The sequence below is a fragment of the Culex pipiens genome, chromosome 2 (assembly GCF_016801865.2).
Source record: "Culex pipiens pallens isolate TS chromosome 2, TS_CPP_V2, whole genome shotgun sequence".
Taxonomy (NCBI): domain Eukaryota; kingdom Metazoa; phylum Arthropoda; class Insecta; order Diptera; family Culicidae; genus Culex; species Culex pipiens.
Genome location: NC_068938.1, coordinates 185,165,076 through 185,179,202, shown reverse-complemented (window position 1 = coordinate 185,179,202; position 14,127 = coordinate 185,165,076). Strand labels below are relative to the sequence as shown.

General features: G+C 34.9%; 3 protein-coding genes across 3 annotated transcripts in view; 1 reads left to right on the top strand and 2 right to left on the bottom strand.

Moving 5' to 3' along the window:
* The window catches only part of LOC120415359 (pro-interleukin-16-like), a 136,354-nt gene extending 129,955 nt beyond the window's left edge, over positions 1-6,399 (bottom strand). Inside the window, exon 1 of the mRNA XM_039576850.2 lies at positions 5,599-6,399. The gene's annotated coding sequence lies outside the window, so the exon portion shown is untranslated. The remainder of the gene's footprint in view (positions 1-5,598) is intronic.
* A 4,885-nt stretch (positions 6,400-11,284) lies between these two features.
* LOC120415372 (mitochondrial genome maintenance exonuclease 1-like) lies at positions 11,285-12,199 on the top strand. Its single transcript, XM_039576895.2, has 2 exons — positions 11,285-11,780; positions 11,839-12,199. The coding sequence occupies exons 1-2, from the start codon at positions 11,350-11,352 to the stop codon at positions 12,134-12,136; spliced, it is 729 nt and encodes a 242-aa protein (XP_039432829.2). The 5' UTR covers positions 11,285-11,349; the 3' UTR covers positions 12,137-12,199.
* Positions 12,200-12,274: 75 nt separating this feature from the next.
* Positions 12,275-14,073, bottom strand: LOC120415417 (fibroblast growth factor receptor homolog 1-like). The gene has a single exon (XM_039576946.2). It carries the CDS (start codon positions 13,919-13,921, stop codon positions 12,275-12,277), a length of 1,647 nt encoding a protein of 548 aa, XP_039432880.1. The 5' UTR covers positions 13,922-14,073.
* Between the last annotated feature and the right edge of the window lie 54 nt (positions 14,074-14,127).

The window sequence follows — 14,127 nt, the reverse complement described above, 5'->3', positions numbered from 1 at the left end:
AGAAATCCAATGTTCAATGTCTTTTAGACAATTTCATTGAAAATTTTCTGAACTTTAAAAAAATGTATTTTTAGAAATGGTCACTCATGGTCACTATTTAAAAAAAACGATAAAACTGGAAATATTTCGCTAAAATCAAACTTTCGATGGCTGTATCTTGAAAAGAGAGCCCTTTATCAAAAAATTTGTTAAGTACTTTTCGATTGCAAATTGAATTTTACATTAAAAAATTACGCAAATTTGATTTTGCATGAAAATTCGATTTCATCCAAAAATCACTATTTTTTTCAAAAAATCATAACTCGGCGGCAGATTTTTCGACAATGTTTCTCTATGGCTCAAAAGTTGCGGATTTTTGTCCCCTAAAACATATCAAAAAATCTCGAACATCAAAATTACGTATTTTGGGTATTTTGTGAAAAAAAAGTTGATAAAAAAATCCGCAAATTTCTTTCCGTCCTCCACAATACCTACAACTTTGCCAAAGATACCAAATTGATCAGAAAATTCACTCAAAAGTTACAAATGTTTGAATATTTACGTACCATTTTTGTATGGACATCAGCTGAAATTATATGGAGACTTGTATGGATAAACCAATGACACAAAATAGCTTCTTTGGTCATAGGGAAGGTCCCCACAAAGTTTGAGCCAAATCAAAAAATACAAAACAATAGTCGAAATCGGCCGATTTTGTAAAGATTTGCTCAGTAGTGTTGTTTAACGATCTGGTAACCTCATTATTAAGATGGAAACTTATGTTTGTGTCAACGAAATAGTGTAATTTTATGTTTAAGGAGTTGTTATTTTGGCAACTTTTAATCCGATTTTCAAAATGGACAAATAGAATATGATTTTATTTTCTGTTATTTTCGCTAAAAAGTTTAAAATCTGGCCCTACCTTTGCAAATCCACAAACTTCGTATTTTTAGCACTTTGAAAAATTATGCTTGAAAACAAATTTACCCAAAAATTTAACAACAGTTTCATTTTTGAACAATTAGAATAGAACCATCAATTGTCCAAAAATGTCAACATATTATTTCGACGTTGTCGTGCTATCCTATCGCATGTCGCTTTTTTGCGTTTCGAGAAAAACACGTTTAAATGTTTGACCTTGAAAAACAAAAACGAGAGCACGCAATGTAAACAAAAACAAGCATGTTTTGTTTGGTTGACTATTTTTTGGATTGTCCCGAAGTTTGGTTGAATTTAGTTGCCGGAGTCCCGAATTATAATTACAAATATTTTCGGTAATCGGGCTTGTACGTGTGTCTAACGCGTTCAAACCTGAAATCTCATTTGCCAGTTGTCGCGCTTACATCAATGTTCAGGGTATGTTAAGATAGATCAACAAGATCGAAACATCTTTCACATGAAAAGTGACAACAATGCACGGAGTTTTTTTCCGCTTTTATGAATATCTCAGATTAATCGAATCGAATTTTGGGGACCTGTAAAGGTTAAAAGTTAACTCAATTGGGTACTAAAGCCCTATGTCAATTTTTATGTACAACGGTAAAAAACACGATTAAAAATCATTTCTGATCACTATTTTTCATTTTAATGCAAAATTTTTTTTTGACAAGACAACATTTTTTCGATGGATCAACTATGGTCCCCTTGGAACGAGCTGTCAAGTAGGAGCTTTTCTGTCAAGAAGGACCGCGAGGTTAATTTTTCAAAATTGATTTAAAAATCCATTTTAAACACTTTGTGCTCGTACAAAGGGTCATTGTACTCAGAAAAATAAGCTTTATCGCTGTAAACAATAATATCAGCAATCTATGCTTCATTTTAGGACCCAATTTTGATTGAAATGTAGGTGCGACAAGTTAGCACGACAGCGACGATTAAAAAACGGGCAAAAATTAGGTTGAAAATTTAGATAGACAAAAAAATACAGAATGCAAACTCTGCAAAATATCCGCCCAAAGTCTTCATATTCGGAGCGTTGTTTTCATTCCAATTCCAGCTAGTCTAGACTTTCAGCTAGTCATCGTGGCATCGTCGACTCGACTCTGCAGTCTGGACTCCGGATCCTCGGAATGTAATTCAATCCATTTCATGTGTGTTTGGTTGCTGCAGCGGCAGCAGTATTTGAAAATTTACTTCAAGATACGATCGAAACATTTGTTCAACCGTTGCGACTTGCGACGTCTACAAACCTCCAGTGGAACGTGACCAACAATTTTGGACGGTTTCTGCGACCAACTCGAGCAGATCGAAAAACAGCACTCTCCGGAGAGGGGGTCATAGAGCACGTTAGAAAAATTTATTTGTCGGAGGGAGCGAAATAGCAACCATCAGAGTCGGGACAGGGGTTAGGGACAGCTTCCGATTTTGTTTTTTTTTTCGGTCTAGGCCTCAACATATGGGAAGGGCACACAAACAACGTGATGGATTGGAAGTGCTCGGTCGACCTTCCCCGTGAGTGTTACTTGGTTGCGAGGCGATTTGCGCCGGATATACTCCGGATGGTAAAATCTCACTTAAACTGTTGTACCCTAGATTTGAGGTTTCAGAGTCGTGCCTGGGCGGGCGAGCGAGCGATCCCGCAGACGTAATTTAGACAATACGTGCTGCGTGCTCAATTAAGCGTTTAGGAGGAGGTTTTTAGGAACGGTTTACATTTCAAGGGTGATTGCTGACCTAGTTGGCGGCAGCAGCTGAAACGAAAAGTGCAACGAGTGAAGTACTTGTGCGGAGAATGCGGCAGTAGGGCATAAAGCATCGATGAGGTTAGTTTAGATGGTTCCGCGATTGATTTGAACTCCATTTTTCACATATGGTGCAAAGTTCGACGGTCACAGGATTAACATGCTAGATTGCAATCACTTTGATCTCCAGGGATTAGAAGCACTTTTGTAAATTGTTGGAATCCTGTTAAATCTGCCCAAAATCAGATTCTAAGTTAATCAAATCTCATAAACTAAATCTGTGTATTCGTCCCCTTGCATTATTTGACAACCATTAACCGAATTGTATCATTTTCGTAATGTTCTGCTTCTTAGACAATATTTTCAAATGATTTTTTTCAAACAGTCCAGACTCGATTATCCGAAGTTCTCGGAAAAAAATCACTTCGGATAAGGCCAATGAGAACTTCATTTCAAGTTTTTGTCCCTCCTCCTCACAAAAAAGGCATCAGAAAATAATTATAGCTAAAAATTAAAAAAAAACTTTTAAGAAGAATCTTCTAAATCAAATTAAAGATTATTTAGACCACATTGCATAACGTTTGTTTGTGTATTTTTAATCAAATACAGGCTTTTTTTATCTCTTAACTAATTATTAATTTTGAGACCACAAAACAGAAAAAGACGTGAAACTTGAGCATACTTATCATAAATTTATTAATATTTCGCTAAGTCAGGGGTGACCAAAGTATGGCCCGCGGGCCAAAAGTGTCCCGTGAGGTGATATTTTGTTGCCCGCGGACCCATTTTAAATAAGCATGTAAAATGGCCCTTTGACGCATCTGTAAGTGATTTTATATTCTTAAAAATTAAGGTTAAGTTTATACTTTTTTGTTAACCTTTAATTTTTTATTAATTTAAAACTCAAGATTTTTCTATGCTTTGATCCCGATTAAATGGAATATATATTGTTATGAGAAATCAATCTTATTGAAACAATGATGGTAACACGTTTAAATGTTACTGAAAAGAGTAAATTTAGTCAACATTTTCTTCAAACATGGAAATGAGTTATATAACGTTCAAATTTGATAAGCCAAAAATGTAATAATAGGTCAAAAATCATTACGTACGATTTTTTATTATCTTGTCCTCAACCATATTTTGCGCTAGGAAATCTTGCCCCTCGTGATTTTAACTCATAACGTGTGGGTTACGAATCTTAGAACCTAACATCTGATCAAGTGAGAATGAAATGTATCGAAATTGTATTGATCCAATTTCAAGGAATATTTTTTGAAAATAATTTAAGCGACGATTTACCATAAAGTTGCTTATTATATGAAAATAAAATCATGCATTTTTACTAAGTTTGTGTAAATAACCCCTTCTTAAATATATTTAAAAATCATTAAATAAATCCATTAAAATACAAGTGCATTCAACTAAATACTATTGAATTTTTTATAATATGTGTGAAATAATCAAGATTGTATTCACTTAAAAATATTTATTTGTTTCCTTTTTAAGATGATTTTCCAGTATTATGGATTGATTTTTTTTATCATATTATTTACATTTTGTCCGCAAGCCCTTGTGAGCTACAAATTTGGCCCGCAATTCAAAAACTGTGAGCACCCCTGCGCTAAATTTTACCAATAGCATTAGGCTGGTACAAATATTTTAAAAGTTTTTATCACTAATCCCACCAAAAGGGGAGGGGGGGGGGGGGTGTCTCCAAAATCGGCCCGAAAAATAAAACATATTTTTTCTAAAAACTTCAAAATGTCTATGAAAATTCAAGTGCAATCAGCTGAAAACAATTTAAAATGTATTCCCCTGTGTTTAGAATAATTTTTAGCATGTTTGGGTTTTAAATTTAAATTTTAAATTAAAGTTTAAATTTTTATAATATGGATTTAGCAAGATCAAAATATTTTCTTTATTTAGGCCACTGCAAATATTTTTTAAAGATTATGTCCCTCGACTCCGCCAAAATCGGGGCGAATAATATAAAAAAATCAAATTACAAGCCATGGTTTTGACATTTCATTTGAAATGAATTTTCCATCTTCTTAGTTGTGTTGCAATCGTTTGTTTTCAAAATCTTTAAGTATTGACGAATGTTTTTATACGCCAGAAAAAAAACTTTCTGCAGTACTATACAACGGAATTTCACAAAAAATCTAAATATTTAGGAACGATCCCAGACATGCTTAATATGATTTTGAACACAGGAAAACGCATTTCAAATAGTTTTCAATTTATTAGAATTCTGTTTTTATGAAAACTTATAAGTTTTTTGAAAAAATATTTTTTTTTGCCTCCTTATGTTTTGGATCGATTTTGAAGGGACGCGTCACAAACTTTGAAAAATATTTGCAACGGCCTCATTGTTTATTGAAATTTTTCAAGTGTCATTAACAAGACAAGAACTCTCATTTAATAATCAAAAATCAAAATTAAAAATAAGATAGAAAAAACAAGTTAATTATACGAAGTGTTTTTTTTTTCCTAGGCCTTCGAATAATCGAGTCTAGGCTGTGTACAATGAAATTTGAATAAATGTTATGAATATTTGATATTCATTTAAAATTCTCTAATTTGGTGTCTAAGTTTAGTATAACAGATCGACTGGCATATTTTCTTTATTAAAGAATAAAAGCGAAAAAAAACCATAAACTCTAAATTATCACTCTCAACATACCGTCTCACATCTGTTCACCCTCGCTTCGAGGGGACGGCCCCAGATGTGCGACCCATCGCACTCCCGGCTCCTTTTCAAAATTTCCAGAATTCATTCACCTTTACGTACCCGAAAGCATAACGAGTAAACAATTGCCAATTTATTATCCCAACCAAATCACGCCATGCCTTCCACGTGCGCTCCGAAACCTCATCCCCAAGAGGATTCCTCCTTCCAAGAAAGTGCCACCCTCGCTCGATTTTTAAATCTTACCATTTTCAGCACATGTTGCCGCACCGTTTTACTGCTACTTCCCCGGGTCGGAAATATTCCAAAGCATCCGCCGATGATGATCCCTTGTTAAACACCAGAATACGCCGAGGGGTTCGAGGGGTTACGCGTTGCGACTTTAAATTGTTAAACTACTTGAAGTCGGGCAGGAAAAGAGGAAAAAACACACTTCTTGACGCCATCCAGTCAGAAGAAAAAAAAACTTTATGGAAATTGTAAAGTAACACAAACCACATGTGACTCCGACTATCTGTTATCTATTCCATTGCTCTGGGTTGTTTTCGTTCTCTTCACACTATACACTCCGAATGCTAAAGTTAGTACAAGCTTGGAATATTAAAGTCGATTCACTTCCTTTCGTCGGCAACGTTAGCGTGTATTTATGTTCAAAATTTAATGCTCGATTCTTTCTTCTGTATTGAAAACGTGGACATAAATCCATACTGGGACATGGATCACAACACGGTAACGCACTCTCTCTTCCAGCAAAAATATGCCAAAACGCATAATTTGCTCATAAATCACCATCAGCGCTCAAGAATATATCCATTGTATTCAAATAACGCACACAATCACACACAGAAGTAATCCCAAGTTATGCTCGCGCAAAAACACACAAAGATCGAACCCGGCTTAGCTTGACGCGCATAAGCCGCTGCGGCCGAGCATAAATGCAACGCACTCAAAATTTACTATCGCAAAAATAACTGTCAACTGAAAAGCGTAACGACACGCCACTCACGTCCGAACCGGCCGACGGCTGCAACCGAACTGAAGGGTCTGGGTTCGAAACGCAACGGAACGATGATGGGAGAAAAAAACAACATTAAAACAGCTGCGGACGAAGCCGAAACGTCGGGGCGGAGGGTCTCTGAAGAACGGTGCGAAACGAATCCGCTGGGCGAAGGGTAAGAGCAAAGAGGAATCGAAGAAAAACAGAGAGCGAACCGGGTGGTATTCTCTCATATTTGCGGAATTGAGAAGCCAGACATGGAATCAAATCAAATTATTCGCTCTACAGCATTGCCTTGGCGTTCTCGATTGCGAGATTCCTACTCGAAACTAGGTGTTCGAAGGCTTGATTGTTGAGGCAATTGCAAACCTCTTTTTACACCTTAGCTTCCATCCACCCCGGGATTCGAACTGACGACCTTTGGATTGTTAGTCCAACTGCCTACCAGTGACTCCACCGAGGCAGGACCCAGGGAGACGACTCCTACACCTGGACTGAGCTAACGACCTAACCTTTTTTAGGTTAGTCCGGGACCAACATTTACTTCCCTTCCGACGGAAGGCGTGATCAGACAAATCTCGTCTCGAAAAATGCCACCGGGACCGTCTGGGATCGAACCCAGGCCGACTGGGTGAGAGGCAATCACGCTTACCCCTACACCACGGTCCCGGCCAGACATGGGAAAGATTCAAATTAATTATAAATAAAAATATCAACATCAAAAACGTGCAAAACAAACTAATAAACTGACCAACTAACAAACTAATCAACAAACAAAATAATCAACAAACAAAATAATCAACAAACAAACTAATCAACAAACAATATAACAAAATAACAAAATAACAAAATAACAAAATAACAAAATAACAAAATAACAAAATAACAAAATAACAAAATAACAAAATAACAAAATAACAAAATAACAAAATAACAAAATAACAAAATAACAAAATAACAAAATAACAAAATAACAAAATAACAAAATAACAAAATAACAAAATAACAAAATAACAAAATAACAAAATAACAAAATAACAAAATAACAAAATAACAAAATAACAAAATAACAAAATAACAAAATAACAAAATAACAAAATAACAAAATAACAAAATAACAAAATAACAAAATAACAAAATAACAAAATAACAAAATAACAAAATAACAAAATAACAAAATAACAAAATAACAAAATAACAAAATAACAAAATAACAAAATAACAAAATAACAAAATAACAAAATAACAAAATAACAAAATAACAAAATAACAAAATAACAAAATAACAAAATAACAAAATAACAAAATAACAAAATAACAAAATAACAAAATAACAAAATAAAAAAATAACAAAATAACAAAATAACAAAATAACAAAATAACAAAATAACAAAATAACAAAATAACAAAATAACAAAATAACAAAATAACAAAATAACAAAATAACAAAATAACAAAATAACAAAATAACAAAATAACAAAATAACAAAATAACAAAATAACAAAATAACAAAATAACAAAATAACAAAATAACAAAATAACAAAATAACAAAATAACAAAATAACAAAATAACAAAATAACAAAATAACAGAATAACTAAATAACAAAATAACAAAATAACAAAATAACAAAATAACAAAATAACAAAATAACAAAATAACAAAATAACAAAATAACAAAATAACAAAATAACAAAATAACAAAATAACAAAATAACAAAATAACAAAATAACAAAATAACAAAATAACACAATAACAAAATAACAAAATAACAAAATAACAAAATAACAAAATAGCAAAATAACAAAATAACAAAATAACAAAATAACAAAATAACAAAATAACAAAATAACAAAATAACTAAATAACAAAATAACAAAAAAAAAATAAAATTGAACCGATTTTTCAAAAAAATGCCAAAATTTGAAGGTCTTTAACGAGCTCCAACCTTCAATGTTATATATACCAAAAGATGCGCAAGGATCTGGCCTACACGTCAGTGATGTTGAAAATAAATTAGTGGCCTAAGTGTCTCCATAATGACATTAAAAAAAACAGATTTTTTTACGGGTTAAATCCCATTTAAAACCTGAATACCCGCCAAAAAGTCATTGTTTTATTACCTTTTATGTATAAAGCATCTTGATGCTTTTTAAATTTCAATACCTAATTTTAATACAAAACTTGAAATTTAAAAAATAAATTTAAAAAAAGAATCATTGCATTGATTGTTTTATGTATATGTTTCTTTGTCAATTTTTCAAAAAAGTATCGTTTTGTCAATAACAGAGTAGCAACTACAGGTAGACACCAATATTTTTATTTATTTAATTTAATTTTTCAATAAAGTATCGCTTTTAACATTGAAATTTGAATAGTATTTCATATTTTCCTAGATATCACAAAAAACTACATTCAAATAACGTGCTGTAAACTTCCAAAAACTCGCAACTTTTTCCGAAAAACGTAATAATAAAAGTTAAAACGACTTTTTAGTAGAGCCTTGATCACAAACAATCACATCACACTCTCGCATCTTTTGCTGATAGGGCAGACATTGGGCCATCTGGTGGCGAGCACTTGAAACTTTTGACATTTTCGATGTTGCTTTGTTTATGTTTTGATACATGGCTGCCTTATGTTTACATTTTCGTATTGTACGTTTGATTTGCCGGTCAGTTGTTAAATTACCTCAAGTTGCAATAGCTTTGTAACAAAACGAATTTATATGTGATAAGTGTAAAAATGTTCAAAACATTTATTGTACGCCATTTCGCCACCGCCATCAAAAAGACCAAAGTCAAACCGAATGCAGTCACTGCCAAACCGAGCGCAATCAAAAATTTAAACTTTGAAAACAAGGCCCTTTTTGGCGCCGTTATCAAAGATGACACAAAACCATCGACCCGAACCGATCATTCGGAAAGCTCTTCGGAGATGTTCTGGATGCTGCAGACAAAGACTGCTCCACATGTCCGACCTTCCTCCAGCAGTAGCAAAGCTAATCAAACGAGAGCAATTCTCTACGAAATCGGTCTTTTTTCTTCAATTTTAATTTTTGTATTTTTTAATCCGACTGAAACTTTTTTGGTGCCTTCGGTATGCCCAAAGAAGCCATTTTGCATCATTAGTTTGTCCATATAATTTTCCATACAAATTTGGCAGCTGTCCATACAAAAATGATATGTAAAAATTAAAAAATCTGTACCTTTTGAAGGAATTTTTTGATCGATTTGGTGTCTTCGGCAAAGTTGTAGGTATGGATATGGACTACACTGAAAAAAAATGATACACTGTAAAAAAAATTTGGTGATTTTTTATTTAACTTTTTGTCACAAAAACTTGATTTGCAAAAAAACACTATTTTTAATTTTTTTTATTTTTTGATATGTTTTAGAGGACATAAAATGCCAACTTTTCAGAAGTTTCCAGAATGGGCAAAAAATCTTTGACCGAGTTATGAATTTTTGAATCAATACAGATTTTTTCAAAAAATCGAAATATTGTTTACAAAAATTTTTCAACTTCATTTTTCGATGTAAAATCGAATTTGCAATCAAAAAGTACTTTAGTGAAATTTTGATAAAATGCACCGTTTTCAAGTTATAACCATTATTAGGTAACTTTTTTAAAAATAGTCGCAGTTTTTAATTTTTTTAAATTAGTGCCCATGTTTGCCCACCTTTGAAAAAAATATTTTTGAAAAGCTGAGAAAATTCTCTATATTTTGCTTTATTGAACTTTGTTGATACGACCCATAGTTGCTGAGATATTGCCATGCAAAGGTTAAAAAACAGGAAAATTGATGTTTTCTAAGTCTCACCCAAACAACCCACCATTTTCTAATGTCGATATCTCAGCAACTACAAATCCGATTCAAAATGTTAAAATATGAAACATTCGTGAAATTTTCCGATCTTTTCGAAAAAAATACTTTCAAAAATTTAAAATCAAGACTAACATTTCAAACGGGCCAAACATTCAATATTACGCCCGTTTGAAATGTTAGTCTTGATTTTAAATTTTTGAAAATATTTTTTTCGAAAAGATCGGAAAATTTCACGAATGTTTCATGTTTTAACATTGTGAATCGGATTTATAGTTGCTGAGATATCGACATTAGAAAATGGTGGGTTGTTTAGGTAAGACTTAGAAAACATCAATTTTCCTGTTTTTTAACCTTTGCATGGCAATATCTCAGCAACTATGGGTCGTATCAACAAAGTTCAATAAAGCAAAATATAGAGAATTTTCTCAGCTTTTCAAAAATATTTTTTTCAAAGGTGGGCAAACATGGGCACTAATTTAAAAAAATGAAAAACTGCGACTATTTTTAAAAAAGTTACCTAAAAATGGTTATAACTTGAAAACGGTGCATTTTATCAAAAATTCACTACAGTACTTTTTGATTGCAAATTCGATTTTACATCGAAAAATGAAGTTGAAAAATTTTTGCGACCAATATTTCGATTTTTCGAAAAAATCTGTATTGATTCAAAAAATCATAACTCGGTCAAAGATTTTTTGCCCATTCTGGAAACTTCTGAAAAGTTGGCATTTTATGTCCTCTAAAACATATCAAAAAATAAAAAAAATTAAAAATAGTGTTTTTTTGCAAATCAAGTTTTTGTGACAAAAAGTTAATTAAAAAATCACCAAAAAATTTTTTACCGTGTATCATTTTTTTTCAGTGTAGTCCATATCCATACCTACAACTTTGCCGAAGACACCAAATCGATCAAAAAATTCCTTCAAAAGATACAGATTTTTGAATTTTCACATATCATTTTTGTATGGACAGCTGCCAAATTTGTATGGAAAATTATATGGACAAACTAATGATGCAAAATGGCTTCTTTGGGCATACCGAAGGCACCAAAAAAATTTCAGCCGGATTAAAAAATACAAAAAAAATCGAATGACCGAAATCTCAGAGAACTGCTCACGAGTGTAACTTATGGATCGCCAATTCCATTCGAGGATGTCGAACTGAGATCCATGCTGACCTTTCCGCTAACTCCGTCCAGCTCCGGTAAACTCGAACGGACGTGGAAACGACACGAACAGTTCGAATCGGACCAGTACCGGTGTCCATCGGTGGGCAAGATCTTGAGTGCCACCATGTCCGAGGGTGCACGACAAGCACTGCTGAACTGGAAGGCGTCCAAAATTGCCCAACTTGGAGAGGATGGCTTTGCGGAGCTGCAGAGGGCTACCCTGGAACGTGGGAGTAACTTTCATTCCTGCTTGGAAAGCTGGCTGAACGAGGAGGACGTGGACGAGGACCGGTTGGCGAGGGCTAAAGAATTGTGGGCCAGTATCAGTGGACAGCTAGGGAGGATTGAACGCCCTGCGAGGATCATTGAGAGGAAGATTTACCATCCGTTTTTGCACTACAACGGAGTTGTGGACTGCGTTTCGTCTCTTGAGTAATGTTTGTAACACTAGTAAACGATGAAAGTTTGTCAAAATGGGTTTTATTTTTAGCAACAAACTCCACATCATCGAGTGGAAGACTTCGGAGAACCAGAAGCCATCGCTGTCCGCTACGTACGATGCTCCGGTTCAGCTGTGCGCCTATCTGGGAGCGCTGCGAGCCGATCCGGAACTGACCGGGCTGGATATTGCCAGCGGGGCCGTATTTGTGGCGTACACCGGCGGTAATCCGGCCCACGTGCACCTCATCAACCAGACGAAGCTGAAGAAATACTGGTCCGTTTGGGTGCAGCGACTGCAAGAGTACTGGATTCGGTACCGCGATGGGACGCTACCGGAACCGATTTAGCTGTGGGGTTGACACTTTCGGTAGACTGAACTTAAGAGGACGTAATAAAGGTTGTTGAATGTTGGAGAGTATTTTTATTTAATCAAATTAAAAATTGAAGTCCGAGTAAATTTTCTGCAGATTTTATATTAATTTTTTTTACAAAAACTCATATTCATTTGGAATAGTTTTCAGCATCCTATCACCCATTTGATTCTCAGCATAATACTCCAGTTGTTGTAAAATGTAACTAAACGTTGGACGGTGACTGGGATTAGATTGCCAACATTCCTCCATAACACGATACACCTTATCAGGACACTCTGGCGGCTGCTTCAGTCGATTTCCTTGTTGCAAATGTTCAAGCACGCTTTCCCAAGTGTTCAGGAACTGCAACGGACTCCCGCCGAGAGTCATGATCTCCCAGCAGAGTACTCCGTACGACCAAACGTCCGATTTAGAGCTGAACAAACGGTATTCCAACGATTCCGGAGCCATCCATCGCATCGGAAGTTTCCCTCTGGATATCTGGCTGTAACTGCTCAAAGCTAATCCAAAGTCCGATATCTTCATGATGTGTCTCTCGCCGATCAGAATGTTTCGCGCAGCCAAATCTCGATGAATGACGTTGATTGATTCTAGATGCTCCATTCCGAAGGCAATTTGGGAAGCGAATGTAATCAGTTGATAAGTATTAATGACGTTTTTCATAGTATTGCCACAATCTCCTTCGAAGCGATGACTCTTCAGGAAATCCTTAAGATTCCCATGACGGGCGTATTCAACGATAACGTAGAGTGGTCCGTCTTCTATGCAACATCCCAGCAAACTAATTATGTTTGGATGTTTACCAATCGTTTTCATAATTTCCAATTCATTGACTAAATTCTTAAAATCATCATCTGTATGACCCTCCTTTAGCATCTTGACCGCCACTGGTGTTGAGGTTTCCTCATCCTGTTTCATTTCGGCTAACAAAACCATTCCGAATGCCCCCTCACCTAACAACGTGCCCAAGACTACACCGTTTCGTTGGAGGTTCCAATCCCAATCAATCGGGAACTCGTAATCTAGTGTTGGAGTTGAAGTATACCGGTAATCAATGGTTATCATCGATCCTCGCCACTCGGATTGAACGTGGGTCATTTCCAAACTATCACAGGGTTCACATGGCGAGTCTCCCGTTTCTGCCTTAACCCTCTTGTTCTGTTGATTTTTACTGATTACAAAACTTGACCATATTATTGCAACTACAAGAAGAACAACCAGTCCTAAATAAACCGCCCCAAACTTCAGGTTTAAAAAGCTAGATTCCAAAGGACTGCCGCGCACTTGCAGAAAAGCACTTTTATAGGCAACCACCTTATTTCCACTTTCAACTTCATCTTCTTCGAGGATTACAACACAGACGTACCAACCCGTGTCTTCCAAGGATACACTTTCCAATTTCAGTACGTTATTTTCAGTGTTCCGAACTTTCGTCAAGTTCAAATAGTTCATTAGAGGCATCACTTCCGAAAAGCCCGATTTGAAGAATTGATACTCAAAATCGGCATTCCTGTGGTACTGCAGGGAACAGAAAAATACAACCGAATCGTGAATATTCACGGTAGTGTTGATCATAGAGTTATCACCGATTTTGTAATACACACGCAATGTTACAACTGAACTAACACATCCCACATTGTTGCACACTTTACAACTGTAATCTGCACTGTCCGATTTGTTTACTCTCATAATTTTCAGTGAAGAATTTTCGTACGCATAGTTAGTTCCACTGGGATATATCGGATTCATGTTTTTCATCCACGTCAAATTGGTTAACCCAGCGATTCGATCTGCAGCGCATGGTAGAACAATGTGTTGGGAGTCACTTTCTACCTCAATTGTTATGCTTGTCTCCAAACGATTGATGAAATTATTATGACTGGATGAATCATCTTTGAAGAAGTTGGGCTCAACTCTGTCAACGATTCTGCTTGAATTATCCTTATTAATTGATCCATTTATCA

Excerpts from the sequence above, each read along its gene's own strand:
- LOC120415372 (XM_039576895.2), top strand. The coding sequence starts at position 11,350 with ATGCTGACCTTTCCGCTAACTCCGTCCAGCTCCGGTAAACTCGAACGG. Across the intron at positions 11,781-11,838 it reads GACTGCGTTTCGTCTCTTGA|CAACAAACTCCACATCATCG; the intron begins GTAATGTTTGTA and ends TTTTATTTTTAG.
- LOC120415417 (XM_039576946.2), bottom strand. The coding sequence starts at position 13,921 with ATGAAAAACATGAATCCGATATATCCCAGTGGAACTAACTATGCGTAC.